Source organism: Polistes canadensis, unplaced genomic scaffold (assembly GCF_001313835.1).
Source record: "Polistes canadensis isolate GaletaPanama2010 unplaced genomic scaffold, ASM131383v1 scaffold_41, whole genome shotgun sequence".
NCBI lineage: Eukaryota > Metazoa > Arthropoda > Insecta > Hymenoptera > Vespidae > Polistes > Polistes canadensis.
Genome location: NW_014569588.1, coordinates 261,204 through 283,646, shown reverse-complemented (window position 1 = coordinate 283,646; position 22,443 = coordinate 261,204). Strand labels below are relative to the sequence as shown.

Sequence of the window (22,443 nt, the reverse complement as noted above, 5' to 3'; positions counted from 1 at the left end):
GGGAAGAAAGTCCAAGCCTTTTCCTCCCGTGTGTCCAAACATTGCTACTAAAGAAGGAGACAAGATTCGTCGAAGCGTACGTTCATTCAATTTCAGTTATATCCATTTACCTTCAAATTCATTCTAAACTTCGTGTAAATCCTCCACAACTCCTTTTCTAAGTCTCGAAGGCACCTTTACTTTTTTCTTCTATCCCTCCTCTCCCTCCCACCTCTCTCTATTTTACTTTTATACAAATAAATGAATTTGTCATTTAATCCATTGGCGGCAAATGCCAATGGTATTATCCACCGGATATTTACATGTTGTTTCCCTTTGTCGTAGTTTCCACATCATGTCATTAAATTTATCGAATGACACCAGCTATTGTTGAATGTCGCGCAAATTCACAACTTTTATTCTTATTAAAATCAATACAGTTTAAAACTTTCCTTCGTTTTAGATGATCGTTTAAAGTTTCTATAAATATGTCTACGTTATGTTGATTCCAAGTAGAAAAAATGTTGTTTCTTTTGACGAGTCTCATAATCGTTACTTTTTGACCTGCCTTTTTTTACTTACGTTACTTTTTTTGGTCGTACGACCAACCGTTAAAATATCGTAAAACCTATGAGTCGAGTTGAAAAGTGTCCTATCGTAAAATAGGTTGCGGTTTCCTCAGTTACCCAAAGAATCTATATTGCTCGTGGCAGCCCCTAAAAAATAGTAAAAGGGTAAAAGTAGGAGAACATTGTGTGAAGAAAAAAATAGATAGAAATATTTTTTGTTTGCTTTTTTTTCTTTTAAAACATGCAAAAAAATAATAGAATATAATTATTAATAGTTAATAAATATCAATTATAATTAATGATATTTTAAAAATGATTGTTAATCGTTAGGGTGTCTCAACTAAAAGGGGATATAGTTATTAAGATTTTTAAATGCATTTTTTAGATTTTGCAAAAATATTGCAAAAAATATGATATTCCATTTAAAAAACATCATTAACTTGAAATTTAAAAAAAAAATAATCCTGAGGAAAATTTCTTTTTATCATTACATATACCCTTGTAATAGTACAAGTTTTCCTTTAAAGTTTTTTCATACAATTGTAAACAAAAGAGATGTTTAGATAATCTCATTTAGATGAAACACGTTTTATAATTATAAATAAATACAAAAATTATTTATAATATTAATTAAATGATATGCAGTATATTATTTACCTATATCTGCTTATTTAGGCAAAAAATATAAAAAATCTATTCACCTTTACTGTTCCCATTGCTTGGAACTCTGAACATTCTTTGTCTAACCGTTTGAATCTACTTTTCCTTTAAAACAGATAGGATAAAAAAGGAAACTCGTTCTACAACAAAAGGATCTATAGGCAGGAAAGGAAAATTTATGTATGTTTCATAGTGCAACATGCAAGAAATTTCGTTCGGTCTGTCAGTTTTTTAATTTTCAAAGATTTGGGTCAACTGGGCAGTTGCAAGAATGCATCTCCTTTTGGGGTTGAACTGACCATTTATTTAATGATCCTTGATTTTTCGTTGAGTTAAAACCAATATCATCTAAGCTCATCGGCTAAGAAAGAAGAGAACATTTTTTACATTCTTAATATTAATATAAAGTATATAAATATCTGATCAACTTTTTAGAAAAATAAGGATTCTTTGAATTAACATTAATCCTTAAATTATTTTACTTACAAAGATGGATTAAAAATTTATAGGGCTTAACAAGAACAATTTTCATTTTGTTTTTTAAATGAAAGTGCATTTAAGCAATAAAAAGAGTATTTCTATGTTCAGGTTCCAATTTTTCAACCCACAGACGTATTTCAATGAAATAATTAATGTTTTATATTCGATTGGTATCAAATTCTATTTCGTATTAATTTTATTTATTAACTCTTTAACTCTAACATATAAAAATGGAATGAAAAATGAAATGACAACTACGAAAAGAAATTTGATGATAAAAAAGACGTTACTTTTTCTTTTTTAGTGACCACCTTGGAAAATTTGCGTGAAAACGTATTCACTATTCGCATGGGCCTCCTAAAGGCTTAGAGTAGATTTGAAGAAAAGGCATCGAGAGAAAAAAATAGATTGTTAAAGACCCTTTCTTCGTGTAACACCAGGAGGACATTTATCTTGAGTGTCACTCGAGCCTACTTTCTCTGATCCGATGTAACTCCGTTTCCTTTTTTACTTTTTCAGTATTTTTCCTTTCTTCGAGTCTTTTTTCGATCAAAAGACATCTTTAAAAACCATCTAGAAAAAGACCTACGTCTCCAACAACGACGTTAGCACGCTAACTCATCATTTGCATCTTTTATGATTAATCATCTTACTGTAGAAAATGATTCGCAGACTGTCTCCTTTCTCCTTTCACTTTGGTCATCACATTTTGGATAATACGGAGATCGATGAAAGCTCGAGAGGATGATATTCTAAAGGGTGTTTAGAATTTTGAAGATACCGGTAAAGTAAGAGTCTTTATCCAAATATCACGCTGTTTTCCACATTTACCGAGTTCTTTCATACTTTTATACAACTTTCTTATTGATTTGAAAACCTTTTTAGAAAAGTACTATACCATCATCAATTTGTTTCATAAATTTATATCAATTATTTTTAACAATTTCTTTTTTTTTATAAATCTTTTCTAATTATTGGAATTACATGAGAAATTAAATACATGCATATAACAAAACATTTAATCAAATATATATTTACAATATTTATTATTATAATTTATCATATTTAATCGAAAAAAAGGAATCACTTAAATCAAATCAATATTTATAATATTTATTATTATAATTTATCATATTTAATCGAAAAAAAGGAATGTAACTAACTCAATTAATTCAATTATAAATGTTGGAATTTTGGCCAGTCTTACATTGGTAAACGCTCAATTCAAAAAGGGTAAGACTGCCTCCGTTTGGCGGTGAACATCAAAAAGGGTTGGAACGATTACAAATAGAAAACGTGTTCGTTTAAACGGAACAAATTGTTTAATGCGTAACTAATGTCATCTTCGTACGTTTCGTGATTTTATTGAAAGAAACATAATGCTTTTCTAAAAGTGATCTCTTCATAGAAGCAACGATGCATCATTGCAAAGTATCCGCAACTAAACGTCAAGATGTTCAAGAAGTATACTAAATGATTTTCCTCCTTTTTACATAAAATCATTTACTTCTTGAAAAATGACATTTGTTTACCTCTTTCTTGATAGTTTATCATTAAAAAAAATCCTTTTGATAATTTTGCACAAATTTGTTGACGTAACATTTCTCAGCTTTCTTGTGCATTGATTTATACACGAAATTCATCGATTTCTTTATTATTATTATAATTCACATATATATTTTATTTTTTATTTTTTTTATTTTGGCTTAGAGCGTCCGTGTGTCCCCATACTAAAGTGTCCATTGACGATTTATCGTTTCCGCTTGTGCTTGTGAAAGCAAGAGGTGACTGCACGAAAGACTCGAATAAGGTCCATTGACCATCTTTGTATTTTCTCTGGAGCATGTGCATCATATGTACTTGTAGTAGTTGCATTCGAAAAATACACTCCATTGTAAGTGTTTTTAGTGTAAAGATGTATTTTAATTTATTATTAATAAAAAAAATAAACCTTGATATATCGTCATGCATTAAAATTGTTATTACCGATAAATAATTTACAAAATAGTAAATATTAGATGTAAAACAACTTAAATACTACATTTATTCCTGGTTAGATTATGTAACACATTTTCTTACATAACTTAAAGTTTTTTTTTTACATAATTTCGTTGTGTTCGAAAGAAAGGGCGGATTGGTAACGGTGAAAAAGGTTTGACATATGAGAGAAAAGGGAAAGGAGATCGAAATCGTAGAGAGACTTGGTCAGAACGCGATACAAGAGGTATGGGGCAAGAAACCCTCGCCTTGCAAAATGTCAAAGACTCTGCAGGGAAATTGAAAGGCTTTGTACGGAAATAAGAATATATTGACTGCCTTCGCGTCCACAACCCTCACCTGAACAGAACTTAAGATTCTTACGTTTAAACGGTTTCATGGTATAAGAGAGGAAGGCGTAAAATGGCAAGAAATCATTTTGATAAACTATAATAAATATTCAGAAAAGCGACATAGACATAAACAATTCTTAAAAAGATAGTCGTTGCTTATGCATCTGATTAATTGTAAGAGTATATTCAATGTACAAATCAGAAATGGTTCTATGTAAGTGTAATATATCAAATATATAGAATTCGAATTTAGATTAAATAATCAGAATATATCATAATCCTTTTAACAAAACACATACACACACACAATCTTCATTATTTCTTCAATTATTATGTGAAATATTAATGGATAATTTTATATACTCAGCCCCATCTAACAATTATTTCGGTTACTACAGCGTGTACTGTAATTGATGACGTGTCTCATACGAAAAAAATATATAAAAATTTGAATACAGGACTCATTCGTTTTTAAAATTCTATGTTTAACATAATATAAAGGCTATAAATATATTTATTTTGTATACTCAACAAATAATACATACCACACGGAAAATATATTAGTATAACATGAGGGGATATAACAGCTATTAACAAAAATTCCTGACTTACTCACATGCAGTAATAGTAGCTTCCTCTTTTCATATTGTTTCCTTCTTATCACAGAAAAGTTGGCATAGAACCTCAACAACAGAAAAAAATGAATAAACACTTTTAATTGCACGTTAATTGCACATTTTAAATCTATAATTGCACATTTTAAATCTATAATTGCACACTTTATGATTTAATTATTTAATTAGTTATTAATAATTGAAAAAACAAAAACTTTTTTCTCATTTTTAAGCAATGCAATGGAGTTTTCTATTGTTTTTTATTTTCAATCAATTGCTGACTTTTTTTTTGTCCGGCTCTTCAACTGTATTTTATCTAATATTTTTTATTTATCGTTAATTAGTTGAAAATATTTATTACACTTTAAATAATTATGAAATGGCGACGTCATGAGTGGGAGATATGTTATACGCATGCGCAACCACAAATTCAAGGCGTAAGCGCACTTTGGAAAAAATGAAGGTAAAGTTGATATACCTGCATGGGATATATTTGTGGAATGTACAAAAGATTTGGAAGATGTTTGTTAATAAAATGCTTAATTTTTGCAAATATCTGTTTCAACTCTATAACCTTAATGGATCTAGGTTTTTTTGCCTTGTACAATAGTAAGTTAGGTAACTACGAAAAAGAATTGAATGCTTGTATTTCTTGCATTCTTTCGTCGAGATTGCAAAATTATGAATAAATACTATTTATTTATTAATAAAAAAGTTTGGTTTGAGTGTTCAAATATAACGGATTAAGAGATAACGAAGTTTAGATGTTTAGTTTTTCGAATATTACAAAAATGTATGTCTGCTCAAATGAAAGGACGCTGAACTTTAGAGATTAAGTTGCTGAAGAAGTCCCAATAAAGGAACGAAACGTCCAATTAATCAAAACTAAGTTCTAGTTCTTTTAATGTCCAATTTCCCTACGATACTTATTTATTAATAATTTTATTTTTGGACGAGAGAAATAACTAACTATTTATTTATTTCCCTTTCCAATTTCTGTTTTCGTGTAAGATACAGCCTCGGGTTGTTATCAATAGTAGAATAAGGAGCAGAGGTTTTAATGTTCGAGTGAAATCATATGTCTGATATATACATAATATGATTTATAATATTTGTTTATCATATTTTTTGTTGTAGGTATTCTATCACAAGTAATATCTAACTAATAGTCACTTTATAAGAGTCATTATAAATATAATTTATCGTTGAATAATATTTTTTTGTATAATGAAAATAACATTTTAATACCTACTAAGTCATATTAAATAATGCTGATTCTGTAAGATCATAACAATAGAACGATAACCTTTGGTATTTTATATAATCAGTAACGAGCAGATATATATATATATGTAGGATTCGTGAAAAAAATTGGGCCGTTGGATTGACTTGGATCTTCCGCTTTCCGGGTGACTGCTCTTTATCCATTGGGCTATTCAGGGCCCACCGTCCAATCTCTTCACGAATGCCTATTTAAGTATTTGGCATGGAGGCGCTCGCATCCCACATATATATTAATTATTTCTAAAATTCTGAACAAGCACGTTACATTGAAATCATATTTTTAATTAAAATAAATAAAACGAGTTAAACTAAACACATGATTAATTTATCAATGAGGGCAGCAAGGATTTTCATTGATTACAAAATTTTTAGATCGACAAACAATTTATATCGATCACCTATATACAAACGAAAAAACAAAAGATAAATCACATCCTTTCCTTCGCAATAAGTAACATTTTGGATCACCACATCATTTCTTCCTGAGATTCATTTCTCGCTAAAGGATTCAAGCACAAATTTTTAAGGGCCTGTACAGCCTCATCACCATCATCTTTGGCATACAGGGCTCTTCTTTTCGTATTTCCTTTGAAAAATTTTTTATCCAAAGTATTCGTTAAAGATGTTTTACCAAGCGTATATTTTCCACCTCGGACAGTTCGTTTGAAAGAATTTTTCGAGGATAGATTCGGGTGATTTATTGCTTTGAAAGATAAACGATTCTTTTTTCTCCTTGTATTGTTTTCATCAGCACCTTTTATAGACGATCTTTTAGAATCGTTGCGTTTAACGATTCGAGTTAGCGTCTCATTACATCGATTTGGATCAGGAGCTCTTCTTTTGGGATATGTTTTTTTTCGAATATTGGAAGATACTCTAGATCCTCCTAAAACGGGAGCTAATGTTCCTAACATCGCAGTATTTGTTTGAAGAGGTTGAAAAATCTCACTATCATTCCAAGACGCAATGACAGGTAATCCACAAGCATTATGCATTCCAACCAAAGGTACACCGATAGTTCGATGTTTTCTCGGTTCGAGAATAGAATCGAAATTCCTTTCACTACGACGAGCATTCTCCTCGTAAACGTATATTTTCTGACCAACGTGACCACGCGTACGTACAAACTCCTTATTGCCTTCACCATCTTGTGTTCTGCGACAATTTGAGCTTAACCTTTTTCTATACGATCTGCGAAAGTAATTGGCCGCGTCGTCAAAATCGCAAACGCTCCCTTTATGAATGCTTTCCATGGACTTTCCATTATTGACATTATCCTCTTTTCTCGTCAAAGTGTCAAGACATTTTGAAATTTCGTGGCAAGGATTATTCGATTTGTCAGACTCTAATGGAAGCACCAAGCGTTGTTGTATATTCGAGGTATTTTGATTAATAATAGATATTCTCTTTTTTGAAGGAATCATTGAAATATTCTTTTCAGGTTCGGAAACTAAAGATTCAAATTGCAATTGCGGAGCCATTGATCTTCTTAACGTTCCTATATTCTGTGCTATTGACGATTGATAATCTTTAATTGGAATACTTCTGACAGTCCCACCACCTTGTGGTCGTTTGATTTTTATCACACTCTGTTTATTCTCTCTATTCTCCTTCGGAATCTCGATTTTTAGTAAAGAAGATACTATTTGTTTGTTGCATTTCGAGGGAACATTTTCTACTTGTTGATGATTATTTTGATGATTATGTTGATGATGATGATGATGATAATCCATGATTACGTCAACAGCTCGTTCCTCATAAAGTTGATCATTCCTAAGAACATTCTCATCATATTTCGGAGAATCTTTCCAATCCTCGATTATACTTCTTCCATTATGCCTCATTGATTTATCGTATTCGTGCTCTATCACTTTTCTTTCTTCCAACTTCTCGCTGCCCTCTGACCATCTTCATGATTTGGCTCCGAACGTCGTACCAGACATATGCATTCTGTTTTCTATTCCTAATCCTTCACAAAATAAAAGTCAATAATTTACTATTTTATTTATTTGTAATTGTCAGAAAAATGTGTAAAGAATATTTTATTACCATAATCGTTATCGTTTTCATTGAAGGGACTCAGAGTTTGCGTGGAAGTAAAAGTTGACGTTTGCGATTTCTTTCTTTTGTTATTTTTCGAGCATGCGAAAAAGGTACTTAAAAGGACGCTGACCTCGACGAAGATAATCGACAAACCGATGGCTAGTAAGATTAACGCTTGCTCTTGCGTCCATCTTTCAATCATTTCCAGACATCCCTAAAAAGTTAGTATTGAAATTCTTATTTTTGAAAAATATTGTACGTTATAAGAAAAACATAAGAATGAAAATGTAATATTATCAAAAGTTCGGCCCGCATGACGGTCTTTTTTTATCGCGTTACAACACGTTAATACGGGTTTCGAACGGCTCTCGTCAACGTCATTTGACAATGAATTCTAAACACGTTACAGCAATTTAATAGAAATATATATCCAAAATACATGAGACATTTACGAAATCAAGAAACGTTTTGACCAATGTCATATTCAAAATTTAATCGTCCTTGGTAATTTTGGTAATTGTCTTTGTTAATGACTTCTGTCATGTACCTACCGTCGTGTGGCGGGCGTATTGATGTTCTGCGGGATTGAGAGCCTGACAGAAAGTGAGATTAGTAGGTTCAGGATTAAGGAAAGAGTCTGTCTCATTAACATTATCCAGGGTGCAACAACTAAGAGGTACCACCAATTCTCTTCGACCAACTTCCTGCAGCCTCCACCACGAAGTACCGTAATTATTACTTCCATTTATGCCGCAACAAGAAAACTATACGATTCGATGAGATACGTGTGATCAATAAAATTGTAGAAAACATAAAACTTAAATGTATTACTTTTTATATTATTGCTCGTAAATATAAATAAATAATTATACAATAATAATTTTGTATAAAAAAACTTCGAAGAAGAAATATTGTTCCTTGTGACTCAAGTATATAAGTTTTTAATTATAGCATTTAAAAATAATTTGTGTATGTACCGTGGTTTGTGCTAGGTCAAGAGCTGCCGTGAATTGTTCTCGTCCTGGAACTGCGTAACTACGTTGAAGTGCCCTTATCAATCGTGCCGGTCTAACATCGATTCCCAATAAGTAGGGCCAGAATACAGTGACAATGCATATGGTACATTCGCCAAGTAGTAATAACATTATTGTCACTATATACTAAAAATAGAATTTCCTTTAACAAATGTTTTAATATCTATCGAATATAAAATCGAAATAGAATGAAATAGAAAAATAATTGAAATCTAAAAAAATCTATTCAAGTTATATAGCGTAATATTCTTGCAATTTATTCGATTTTGAAAGTAGCATAAATCGAATTAGAGTCTAGTAGTTTTATGCTTCGCTTCTTCAACTGTTATTTTTATTTAACTCTTAAAGTCTAATTAAATTTCAACAGTCCCGTTATCTACATTCATATTCTATTATTTTCTTATCACAGCTCTTTTTCTTCTATGTATTATTTTTTTTCTATATCTCGCATTCGTAAAATGCATTCAGTTAACAAGCTATATCACAATAATGATAGTTTTTAGGTGGAGAGCTCGAACTCGCCCTCCTTTTGTGAGTACGCGTGTCTGGATACGTGTAGATCCGTTTCCGGGCAACGACGCGTGACCACGACCGTGCAAAAGCGGGAAATCTGGTTTTAGTTAGGCTCGAAGAGCGATCTCGAAGTGAAGTATTCTTTGCGTAGCTGGCATGTAGATCGAGAAAAGTTAAGATTTCATCGGTTTAATTACGTGGGCATTAGACCGAAAGAGTCTTTGTTTTTACGAGTGCATCAGCTCGTAAAGAAGCACGCTTTTTCAGATCATTCAATCTAATTTCTTTGACTTCCATTACATTTTTACCTTTGAAACTCATTGAAACTGATAAATATTTCTTACAATTAGTTTCTTTTTTCCACTGTGTACACAATATACACTAAATTTAGAAAAAATTCTTAAAAGTTGCATGTAAAGATGCATTTTGTATTCTTAGGTCAAAGTTCTTGTTATATGAATAAAAGATTCTTACCGATATTGTAATACATTGATTGAAAAGACAAACCGCCCAACATCCAAAGATACCAGTCATCGCTATAAAAAATCCTAAGCCAGCGGTGGCAAAAGCTAAATAATAGAATAACGGTTGATCAGGTTCAATATCATTGGATCCTAACAAACGTGACAACAAAATTCTTTCATTGTCGGCTAATAACAATGCTCCCAATGACATCAGAATAAATCCTGATATCTGAAATCAAAGTAAATTAAATATTTTTCTTCTTAAAACAACAGATTACGAATACATATGCAAAATGTTTTTATATCATATTATTAAAAATCTTTTTTCCATTGTTTTTATATAAATTTGAATGACTTACCAAAAAAATAACATTCGTGCAGCACACGAAAGCTCTGGACAACATTAGCTTCCTAGTTTCCATAATAATAAGAAGAACGATACTAATCGATATTAAAATATATTTTATAATATAACTTTATATTTTATAATTGCTTATATATATATATATTTATAATCTACATGTTAAAATTTCACGTTTTTCACTTGAAAAAAAATCACAATGAAAATTACGTCATCATGAAAACGAGACGTTATAATATGTTATCTTTGATTCGATTCGAATTCGAAGTTTACTTGTTCGCGCGTGTTCGAAGACTGGAAAGCTCGCACGAGCTCGATGGATGTACAGAACCGTAGAAACTCTTGGCATCTGTTAGCATACTCGTGTTGCGTGCCCTCATGCGCGACCAGCAGGATGGAACCGGAAGGAAATAGAAAGGTGCGGAAGAGAAAAGAGGGGATGAAAGGCCCCCCTATATGCATCGATATTTATGCATATCAACGAGTTTGCGTTTGTTCGTTCAAGTGCGGCTTTCATAAACAAAAATACAAATGAAAATTATTCTGAGAATAGAGTCTTGTTTTTAGAAAATATTTAAGAAAAGTTTTTTGCTTATTTTTTTATTCACGCGAGAATTTAATTAATAAATTAATTAGTATCAATTTTTTAAATTTTACTTGCTGCACTTTTTATAAATAAATTGTTATAAATAATGCGTACATATATATATTCTTTATTAACATTTTAAATAGCTTCCAAGTTGAAATATTTGAATACGGATCGTTTCTATATTTCGCGTTACGTATTATAACACACAACATTTAAAGCGCATTATTGTAAGTGTGCATGAAGCTTATCTCCTCTAGCCTGCATTAATTCATCTACTACGCCATACTTTTCCCATTAAATAAGTCCGATAAAAAATTATAGTATACAAATGTATATAAATAGGTATATAAAAATAGAGCAAATTAAATGGAAAAAAATTATAATAAGATATAACGCAAATTGGATTATAAAATATCATTTTTTATTTACAGTCCATATTTTTACAGTTTTATTTTCGCCACCAACGTATACAATAAATTAAATTTGGAAATTTATAATTAAAAGAATGTTAGAATTCCAGAAGATTTTTCTTCCTACCGGCTGAACAACCACTATTTAGTGTTTCATCTTGTTCACGTTGGGTAGTATCATCAAATTCTGGTGGTAGATGAAGAATCTATGTGGAATTAAATGTAACAGATATATTATTCGAAACTTCGGTGAGATAAAATTTAACCATAAACTTATAACTATATTTATACCTCTATTATAAATTTTTTACGTCGTAATTTAAAAACAAGATCTCTTGATTCAGGTGTATGAGGAGCCAATATATTTAAGGCCGGTAATTTTCTTATATGTAGTAGACCATGATAATCCTTGAAAAGAGGATTCGTTTCTTTTGCTGAACCAGCAAAAGATTCTAATCTAATAGCGAAGTCTGATAAGTGCTCTAGTCGTCCCACGAAATTATCCTGAAAAATTTGTAAATAAATTAACGTTATGTATGTATATGTTATAGTCTGAGTGGTAAATTCCGACATTGTGAGCAATGCCTAAGTATGCCAGGCGTTTTTGGACAACGTGGGAAGCAGAATTGTTACGAACTTTTCCTAGGCATTGTACATAATACTTAGGTATTCTATAGAATACTAAATGCTATTTAGGCAATGTTGAGAAGAATACATTACCGGACATGTGCGCCCACGACCACGCACACGCACACACACACGCACGCACGCACACACACACACACACACACACACACACATTCATATATTTTGGATGTAAGTATAAATATTGTAATTCAGCAGAACTTACATAATTGTCAAAATTCAGAGTTGGAACGCTTATCAACGCAACAGCAAAAGAATTTCTTAATAGAGCTCTAAAGCAATATAGAAATTTAAATATATCTGCATGCGTACTCTCTTCTGTATCACAAAACCACATTCGAGAACCCAAAGAATCAATAGAAATTCTCAATACATTTCTTTTATTTGGTTCATCGGAAGTGAAAAATTCTCCACTCTTTAAAGTTTTCGCAACAGTTTTTAATAGATCTTCATAAGCAGTGTTTCCAAAAACACTATTCTTTATATTTTTCATTGGTTTTTCCCACTGCGTTATATTTACATTATCAATAACTTTTTTGTCCATTGATTTTGTAAGATCATAGAAATGTCCAAAAACATGTCCTCCCATAGGAGATGAATCTACCGTTTTTAAATTCTGATATCTCCATGCAATTTTCATTCGTTCGTCCATAGATTGTATGTTGGGTTCAGAAACATTGTCTGTTATCGGAGCTGGTATTTTTGACAACAAAGTAGTAAGTTCTGTATCTTGAGACGCTATTAACAAAGGATGATTGGAAACTATTCCTTCTGCTATAAAATACTTTTGCATCACATGAGCATAAGTTCCATAAGTATCTTCCTCTGTAAAGAGCACATTGCATAAGGAAAACAATATGTATTACTATTGCTACAGAATAATTTACATACCAATTAAAAATATAGATCCGATAGGTAGACCACCACCTAAAGAACAATAATTTGCATCATTTAAATTTATTCTATAAATTCAATTAAAACATACATACCTATCGTATAATCCAAAGAAGGTATTCCAGTAGATACAAGAAGCTGTGCATTTTTAATGGAAGGTTTTGTACCCGGTATATAAGGGATTCTGGATTTATTTTTAGAACTTTCTAGTGCCATTATTATTGCCTTTTGTTTGTTTGATCACATTACAGATACGTTAAGTATATGTTGCAAGTATTCTTTCACAATATACTAAAAGCTTCCATACGTTAGAACAAGTTTTTCCAAAATGTTCATCATGTAATATTAATATAGTAAATTTCTTGAAAATAACCTAAAAGTGCAACCTTTGATGACAATTCACGCTGATTTTGAGCGTCAAATTATGGCTCCATCTAGCTGAAATAAGTTGAATCTTGTCCAGCGTCAAATTGTAAAAAGTTAAACACAAATTAGATTTTTATTAGGCTTGATTTTTTTTTAGGCTTTATTAGGCTGTTAAATAATTATTATTTTTACAGTGTCCTGATAATGCAGATTCTTCCTACTACAATTATAAAAATAATCACAGTATTGTGTTAATGGCTATTTGTGACGCTAATTATTTGTTCATTTTCGTTGATATTGGTGCGTATGACCGAAGAAGTGATGGAGGGATTTTTCGAAATTCAGTAATGGATCAGAAGTTTGAAAATAATCAAATGAACGTGCCGAAACCAGATTTTTTAACTATAGATGGAATGCCTCAACCATATGTGCTTGTGGGAGATGAGACATTTCAGTTGACTAATTATTTGCTTCGGCCATATCCTGGTGGAAGTGGTTTTGATCAAGAAAGAAGTATTTTTAATTATCATCTGAGCTGAAGTCGCAGAATTATTAAAAATTTATTTGGCATCATAGTGAGTTTGTGGAGGATTCTGAAAAAGCCTATTAAGGCTAATGTTGACAATACTGTTAGTATGATTCAAGCAATCATATGTCTCCATAATTGGTTTTGCAAGGATAATAAAGATAGTCTTTACATTCCATCAAATTTAGTTGATCAAGAAGTAGCTCATAATTTTATTCCTGGAGCTTGGAGAGATGAAGTTAATAATTCTATTCTCATAAACAGAAGAGTTCATGGTAATAATTTTAGTAGCCGATCTGCATTACCTGTTCGGGATGATTTTTGTGAATATTTCTAGCTGTCCCTTGGCAATATAACCGTAATTAAAAGTAATTCATTGATTGACTTGTCTGTCAATACATGATATCAGTATTGAATTGAAGCATACTCTTCAAACTGTATAATATAGATCATTTTTTTAATTGTAAATTTATAATTATCTTTTATTTTTATTTTCTTTTTTTATCTTTTTTTTATAATGTACTAAAAATAACAACCAATTGAAATAAACAAAATTTTTTAAATTAAAAAAACGCGATGACGGCACAATACTATCACACCTACTGGTGGTCCTAGCAGTAACTAAAATGAAACTGGGTAGATAAAAAAGGGGACTTGTGAGCTTCTATGTACTTCTGTATTCTTTACCGTAAGAACGCTGGCAAGGAACCTCAACAACAGAAAAAAATGAATAAGTACTTTTAATTGCACGTTAATTGCACATTTAAAATCTATAATTGCACACTTTATGATTTAATTATTTAATTAGTTATTAATAATTGAAAAAACAAAAACGTTTTTTCTCATTTATAAGCAATGCAATGGAGTTTTTTATTGTTTTTTGTTTTCAATCAATTGCTGACTTCTTATTTGTCCGGCTTTTCCACTTTATTTTATCAAATATTTTTTATTTATCGTTAATTAGTTGAAAATAATTATTACACTTTGAATAATTATGAAATGGCGACGTCATAAGTGGGAGATATGTTATACGCATGTGCAACCACAAATTCAAGGTGCAAGCACACTTTGAAAAAAATGAAAGTAAAGTTGGTATACCCCTGCAAGGGATATATTTAAAAGAAAAATTATAGTTTACAAAATATTTACCTATTGTTTTATACATTATGAACGATTAACCTATTTCTTTTCACTACCCTATAGGCTGTTACTTTGGAAATCAACTTTAAATATATCACTGACTCTACTTGGCGATTAAATTTTACTTTAATAATACGCAAAAACACTAACTATACTCTGCGATAAAAATTTGATTTTAATTATTCGTACAAACAATGACTCTACTCCACGATAAAAATTTGATTTTAATTATTCGCAAAAACACTGACTCTAATTTTATAACTGCATTGCGCGCAGTTAATATATCAAACACTAACACTTGCTTACCTCTCTGAAAAGAGAGAAAAGAACAAAACGATTAGTATCATTGTTACCTTTTAAAAATTACAAGTAAGTATTAAAGAAATGTTTGATAAAAAAATTAATTTACCTTTTATCTTCAGTGATGAATGCCTGATGGGTTTCCTACCCTTAGGATGACACACGATGGCACATGTATAAATCGAATAAAAGAAACTTTCGGAGTTTCTTTACCTGAAAAAACGAAACTGTTACATACGGCGAACAACACTGACTCTAATTTCCGATTATTATTTAACGATGCAAACACTCGAGTACCTCATTGCCTACGCACTTGATTACAATGATGTTCTCAACCAGAAAATGAAAAAGAACGATTAATAATCTCGTCGTAATTAAAAACTATTGAAAAATTATCATAGAAATGTTTGATAGAAAAATTCTACTTACTTGTAGTCTTCAGTGATGAATGCCCAATGGGTCTCCTACCCTTAGGATGACGATGGCCAGTAGACGATAACGAAAATAAAAAACTATAATAAAGTTTTTTATCGCAAACGCGAACGCGACGTGCTTACCGACCGCACTGCACGTCCAAAAACAGCGGCTGAAAAAATATTTATTATTGCAGTTCCTAAAAAGAAAATCGAGTATTATAATGTGAAATATACTAGGAAGAGAGTATTTAAGGGAAAGCTATGAAAGGAATTTGAATATGATATTAATTGGGAAAATGAAAGAAACTAATTATGATTATAATGTTTATGGTAAGCGATCTTTGCTAGATTTTACTTACAATGGAATGTATGGCATAGAAAATATGATATACACTACATGGAAAGTAATATCCATTGCCCGGGTCTAACCACGAGGAGGTAACCGTTTCTGAAGACCCAAATTTTAACGAATATTAATTAAATTTTATTCGCCAGTAACACGCATCGATGTTTACACGTTGAAGTACTAACAAAGAACTGACTAAAAAACAATGTAAGTAATCGAAACATTTAATGTTTACGATTCGGCCCAGTAACGAAACCAAATTTAAAATAGTCATCTAGAAAACATAAAAATTAATAACATAACAAAATTATTTTCTATTCAAAGTACATTATAGATATGTAGTGTTTAAATCAATGTATATATATGTGCTGAAACAATTTGAAAAATAAGTAAAATGTATTAGAATATTAAAATAATTGTTAATTCATCGATGGAAATGTATATTGTAATCTAAAAATAGGGATTGACCTTTTGATGTACCTTCCTCTTCGAAATCTTCAGTTAGACTGAAACGTTGTCATATAAAAAAGTTTTTTCTTATTGAATTCTGTTTACATGGCTTTCCGAAAGTTGCGCATGTTTGTAACTACAATATTATTTGTAATAAAGAGAAAATAAAATTATAACGTTCTGATTAAAGCATTTTTTAATTTTTATGTAATTGTTTAAACTAATGTATATTTGTTTTAACGTTCCTGTGCAGTGGTGACTTCGGAGGAGGAAATTTTCAAAAAAAAAATATCACATTGAAATTATTTAATATTTAAAGTATGTTGATAAGTATATGTAATGCTTATACTAGTACATATATGTTTAAACAATCTGAAATATAAAGAGAGTGTATTAGAGTATTAAAATAATTGTTAAATAATTAAAAGAAGTGTCTATTATTGCTTAAAAGCTAGGTGTATACGATTTATGTATCGTCCTCTTCGAAATTCGCCATTGAAGTGGGCCTTTGTCTTCTAGGTAAATACTTTTATTAAATATTGTTTATATGACTTTCCGAACGTTGCACATGGGTAAAAAAGGAATAATTCATCTTATCAATAAAATCCAAGATTATAACGTTCTGATTTTATCATTTTTATCATTTCTACGTAACTATTTAAATAAAACTATGCTATAAAGATGTAATTATTATATATAAATTACAGTTACATAATTGTAAATATTGAATAAATGCTTACAAATAGAGTAACATGTAAGAATTAAATTACTTTTCCTCGTATTTATTAATATATATGTAAATGAAAAAAGAAAGTACATTTTTCTAAAAAATTGTACAACTAATATATTAATACAATGTATTAATAATATATCAATGGAAATTGTTTATTATTAAAGCTTACCATTTAGATAGAAGAAAGCTGAAGTGTTTGGTTGTTTAAATACCAAAAAATATTGCCTGGATTCATTTCAAGATCTTCTAAGTTCTTTTTTTATGTATGTACTTGATACATAAAACGATGAGAAAGTCTAATTGATGCTGTACTTTTCCAAATTTTCAAATACTTGCAAATTAGCAAATCGTAAGATTGTTTTAGTAAAGTATCAAGTAAGTGTGACGCAAACTTGTGTGCCTGAAATACATTTCGATATGGATATTGGGAATTTTTAATTGGTCACTTCACGTGTAAATAATTATCAGCCAATCAGAGCTCTTTGTTGATTTTCCTTCTTTCTTTTCGCGGCGTCGATGCTAGAGATCTCACGGATACTACGTCGTCCCGTTAATCTCAGGTAATTAAAAAGTATTTTATACCTTCCTATTATATACCAAACGATAGCTACACACAAGATTTTCACATACGTGTGTTTTCAAAACGAAATATTAAAAAGTTCGAAAGATATCTGTGAAAATATAATCATTTGTCTATGTCGGTTTCGCGCCAAATCTCACCAATGTTACTTAATAATATTTCTTCTAATTTCCAGCTTTTTTCATGGTATCGATACTTACTACCATCTCTAATGATGCTCTAATTAATTATTCTCATAATTAGATCTTCAAAGATCGTATTTCGTGTTAAATTCGACTTTTATCACATACACACACATACAAGCATATATACATAGGTATAGGTTGCTCGTACACGTGCACTCATATATTTGATTTTCTTTATATTGTACTAACGTAATTTTATTTTCTTTTACTTTTTTAGATTTCCGAGCATAAGGAGAGTCCAAAACGAATACATATATACTCATTCAAACAATTGTGTTTACTCTTTTTTATCTTCATATTCATCGAGGTAAGCGTTATTCTTTTTTTAACCTATATAGAAAGAGTGAGAACGAGAGTGAGAGAGAGAGAAAGAGAGAAAAGGAATACAAAACATTACCTACAGGCAATTATGAATCGGTGTGTATATTTCCAGGAATTTCTCGAAGTGAAAATAGAAGAAAGATAGCCGAGGACAAAACGTAAACAGCCGAACGTTCGACAAAGGATAAGCAGTAACGWATCTCATTCCCCTTCCGTCCGGCAACTAGTTAAGATCTAGCGAACGTAAGGTATTAAACTATTGTATATAATTATATTTCTAACGTTATTGTATTAATTTAAATACTTTGATAAGCTTGTCATTACATAGAATCTTATAAAATACGGTTTATTTTTTAGGTTACTGTTTATTAAGTTGGCTGATCAATTATTGTTTTATTAAGAGAACTTTAAAGATTTTTAATTAATATTTTTGTTAACATTACATACTTTGTATGTAATTTTATAAAAGTAGTGAGATTGAGGCAATTGATATTGCTTGAATTTGTATATAAAAATGCAAAGCAAGCATTATCAAAAAAATTATTACATACTTTGGTATAATTCACAAATATTTGTTAACTTTTACTTTTAATAATTTCAATTCTCATAGATTATTACATTTTCTTTTTATAATTTACACACATTGAATATTTATTATAAAATATCTTTTAATGTATGATCTGCCTTCAGAAATGATTTACAGGGAATTTTGTTYTATAATCTTTAGTATGTTTCAGCTTTTCAGATTTTTTTATTTTGTTTTATTTTATTCAGCGTCATCCTAAGGGTAGGAAACCCATCCTGCAGTCATCAATGAAGACTAAAAGTAAGTATATTTTTCTATCAAACATTTCTATAATAACCATATATAAAACATTTCTATAATAATGGTGTTTTATTACGACGAGATTATTAATCGTTATTTTTCATTTTCTGTTTCAGAACACCATTGCAATCGAGCGCGTAGGCAATAAGGTATTCGAGTGTTTGCATCGTTAAATAAAAATCGGAAATTAGAGTCAGTGTTGTTCGCCGTATGTAAAAGTTTCGTTTTATCGGGTAAAGAAACTCCGTAAGTTTCTTTCATTCGGTTTAAACGTGTGCTCATCGTCATCTTAAGGGTAGGAAACCCATCGTGCATTCATCACTGAAGAATAAACGTAAGTCACTTTTTATTATTAACACTTTCTTAGCAATTATAATAAGTTTTTCTTGCAACAATGATATTCATAATTCTATTTTTATTTCTGTTTTAGATCATCATAGAAATATTGCAGCGTTGGAAGTGTTTGTGAAGTGTGACAAGTGTTCGTACATTGCAATCGTGCGCGTAGCAATATACGGGAGTGTTTGATCGTTTAAATATCACTAAAATCACGGATTAGAAGTACGTTCGTTCGTTAATTTCAATTCCGTCGCGTTCGCGAACTATTTTTGAAATTTATATATTAAATTAACTGCGACCACTGCAGTGTAATTGCATTAGATTTTGTTCGAGTAAAGTTGTATTTTTATCTTTAAACAGTCGCACAGACTGTTCGCGTATTAGAGTCAGTGCATCAATGAAGATTTTAAATTCAACGCGTTTCGGGATTAAAATAAAGTGTGAAATTTGTTTGTTTCAATAGACTGTGTGCAAAGCAGTCTKTGAATTAGTTGTAAAGTCAGTGAACGGGCGAGTAATAAGTTAAAATCAAACGCGAATTAGATTCAGTGTTGTTCGCCGTATAATTTAATATCGGTTTCGCGATAAGAAACTCATCTATAGTTTCTTATTTTCGTTATACCGCGTTATTAGATTCACGCGACACGCATCACCATGGTGCCATTGAGCTTCGTCCCATTGGAAGGCATTGTAAGTATTCATTTTTATTAAAATTTTATTCGTTTTTGTTTGATATGATTTAGGATCATATTACATATAACTTATCATTTTGTTCTATTTTATTTTACAGATATGACGACGGACTTTCTACCTTATCAAAGATGTGAGATGAATTCTTCCATGGATCATCGATGGATCTTCGATGGATCTTCTTCAATACCAAATGGAGTAACTCTTCAATCGTCAAACTACAATACTTGCTACTAGTAGGAGTGTTTTGGAGCCATCGTAGAACTTCTTATGTTGTGAGTTAAAATTTAAAGTCCCTCCGGTGCTCAATCATGTCGAGGATGAAAGGTCCTAATCGGTACGAGTTACTGGTTGTAATTAATTAAATAAATTATTGACGAGGACATAAGTAATTCCTTTCTAGGAATTACTCATGAAAAAATTGTATATTATATTGTATTGTATGGTATGTTTTATTAGTTCAGGATAGGTTTTCTTGTCTCATCGGTTAAATTTATCCAATTAAGAATGCAATTAATTAATGCACTTTCTTTTTTATTACGTGTTTTGTTTGTGGTTAGTAGTGGTGAAATCGAGCATTAATTTACTCGTTTTCGTCCAGAAARGCATGTAATAAATGTCTTACGTGCATTGCTCCGTACTTAATTTATCTAATCGCGATTAATTTTGATATATCGATACTTCGATATTATAAATATATGAGCGAGAAGACAAACCAAATTCGCGAACGGATAGATTCTAGCAATTAAGTGGTGGCTCAAAGCCCAGTTCTTTTATTAGAACAACCAACTTAATGAAAGGAGTCGTCCGAGGTTGTTTATATATATTTATTTTTCTCTTTTAAAATTCTTAAATATTAAAAAATTAAATTTAACTATTCTTGCATAATCGAAAAGTCAAATCCTAATGACATGTAAAGTCTTAGCCCGTTTAGATGAGTTTTTATTAAAATGTTTTAATGTATTTATGTATGTTAATTATGTTTTTTTAGATCAGGATTTTCAGCTTCTAATATACTAATCTCCCGTTTCTCCCCCCTATACTTTCTGCGTTCTCATCTATGCGTGTGCCCAGGTGTTACACGTATGGGTGAGAAACGGTTGATATGGGTTTAGTTTTAAGTTTTTCCCCCCCCTATTGGCGGCTGTTATTGTGCTAGTGATTGCACGGTGTACATTGCACATGTGTGTGCGCTAGGTATGTGCATTGTACATCGTTTCGAGATACGTAATACCGCGCTTATTATTTTTTAAAGTTATTGAATAAAAATAGCTTGTAGAGTCACGCGTTACGATACGAATTTTTTTTTTTAACAATCGTTTTGCCTAGTAAAGTTACCGCATTTATTTGTGGCAACTATGATATACTCGTATATAACTAGTATGCATATATATACTAGTGTATACTTGTATTTTTGCTTTAGTCATTTATGCAATAATCACTAGCCTTGGCAGCCGATTACAGCAATTGGTACGTACTCCCATAAATTTAGAAAACGCGTTTGAACTGGGGTGTCGGAGGTGCCCCGGGGCATGCTCTCTAGTTTAGTCTTTTGCACTCTGGTGGTATGTGAGGGAATCGTGGAGTGAGTGGGGGGTGGGTATGTATGTATGTTTGTTCTTTTTAAATATTGCCAATATAAAGGCAGGTAGTATACTTAGGTGTGAATGTTTATTTAATTTGTAAGTAGGTAGAGATCGGAGAAGTCGCGCGATTGTAATTTCCACTCAGGAGTGGAAAATTTCTTCTCCGGATATTATACAAAATTTCAGCAACCCCTGTAGATTCATTTGTCATTTAAATATATTTTTTATTTTTTCTATATATTGCTGATACTCTGTACCGCGAGATATAAATCAGTATCGAACGATTCAAAAGTCTTTGCGTTTTCTTAAAAATTAATTTTTTTTCGAAAAAGTAAAGATAGCTGAATACCTTAGATACTTACTTAATATTAAGTATATTAACTCTTTGCTCTTTAGTAATTCCTACTTAAAATACTTCATTTGTTATATGTGCATAGTAAATACAAAGTAAAGTAAAGATAAAATATAAAAGTGGTCGAGTAAAAAAGTAAGACCATAAGATGTATGACAAAGTTTCTGCTTGTGTTTGATATTATTTAATCTTTTAAATGCAAAGTGTTAATAATAGGTTCATCAATTAGATCAAATATCTGTTGAGGCATTCGAGTAAATGACTTGTGGATTTCTTTGGGCTGCGATTGTTCAGCAAATGTATTATAAAATGCGTTTAGAAAAAGCCTCACAGCAGCGTTTTTAGGGTATGAAGAAATTATGCCGAAGAGGCCCCCACAAATTTGTGGTATCAAGTGGGCAACTACGCAGACTATTGA

General features: G+C 30.9%; 2 protein-coding genes and 1 pseudogene across 2 annotated transcripts; 1 reads left to right on the top strand and 2 right to left on the bottom strand.

Annotated features, from left to right (window-relative positions):
• Positions 1 to 5,725: 5,725 nt before the first annotated feature.
• LOC106784879 (CD82 antigen-like) lies at positions 5,726 to 10,666 on the bottom strand. Its single transcript, XM_014744852.1, has 6 exons — positions 10,330 to 10,666; positions 9,981 to 10,199; positions 8,937 to 9,119; positions 8,511 to 8,723; positions 7,966 to 8,173; positions 5,726 to 7,885 (listed from the first exon to the last, which is right to left on the bottom strand). Exons 1-6 carry the CDS (start codon positions 10,390 to 10,392, stop codon positions 7,827 to 7,829), a joined length of 945 nt encoding a protein of 314 aa, XP_014600338.1. The 5' UTR covers positions 10,393 to 10,666; the 3' UTR covers positions 5,726 to 7,826.
• A 653-nt stretch (positions 10,667 to 11,319) lies between these two features.
• On the bottom strand, positions 11,320 to 13,294 carry LOC106784880 (elongator complex protein 4). The gene is made up of 5 exons (XM_014744853.1): positions 12,965 to 13,294; positions 12,867 to 12,902; positions 12,181 to 12,800; positions 11,622 to 11,834; positions 11,320 to 11,536 (listed from the first exon to the last, which is right to left on the bottom strand). Exons 1-5 carry the CDS (start codon positions 13,083 to 13,085, stop codon positions 11,429 to 11,431), a joined length of 1,098 nt encoding a protein of 365 aa, XP_014600339.1. The 5' UTR covers positions 13,086 to 13,294; the 3' UTR covers positions 11,320 to 11,428.
• A 111-nt stretch (positions 13,295 to 13,405) lies between these two features.
• LOC106784881 lies at positions 13,406 to 14,190 on the top strand (annotated as a pseudogene).
• Positions 14,191 to 22,443: the final 8,253 nt, after the last annotated feature.

Bases quoted from the DNA above. Each gene is read 5' to 3' on its own strand.
- LOC106784879 (XM_014744852.1), bottom strand. From the start codon at position 10,392: ATGGAAACTAGGAAGCTAATGTTGTCCAGAGCTTTCGTGTGCTGCACG. The intron at 10,200-10,329 runs GTAAGTCATTCA...CTTTGATTTCAG, and splicing joins GCACGAATGTTATTTTTTTG to ATATCAGGATTTATTCTGAT. The intron at 8,724-8,936 runs GTACATACACAA...CGAATCGTATAG, and splicing joins TTGACCTAGCACAAACCACG to TTTTCTTGTTGCGGCATAAA.
- LOC106784880 (XM_014744853.1), bottom strand. From the start codon at position 13,085: ATGGCACTAGAAAGTTCTAAAAATAAATCCAGAATCCCTTATATACCG. The intron at 12,801-12,866 runs GTATGTAAATTA...TGCTCTTTACAG, and splicing joins CGGATCTATATTTTTAATTG to AGGAAGATACTTATGGAACT. The intron at 11,537-11,621 runs GTATAAATATAG...AATTCCACATAG, and splicing joins GTAAAAAATTTATAATAGAG to ATTCTTCATCTACCACCAGA.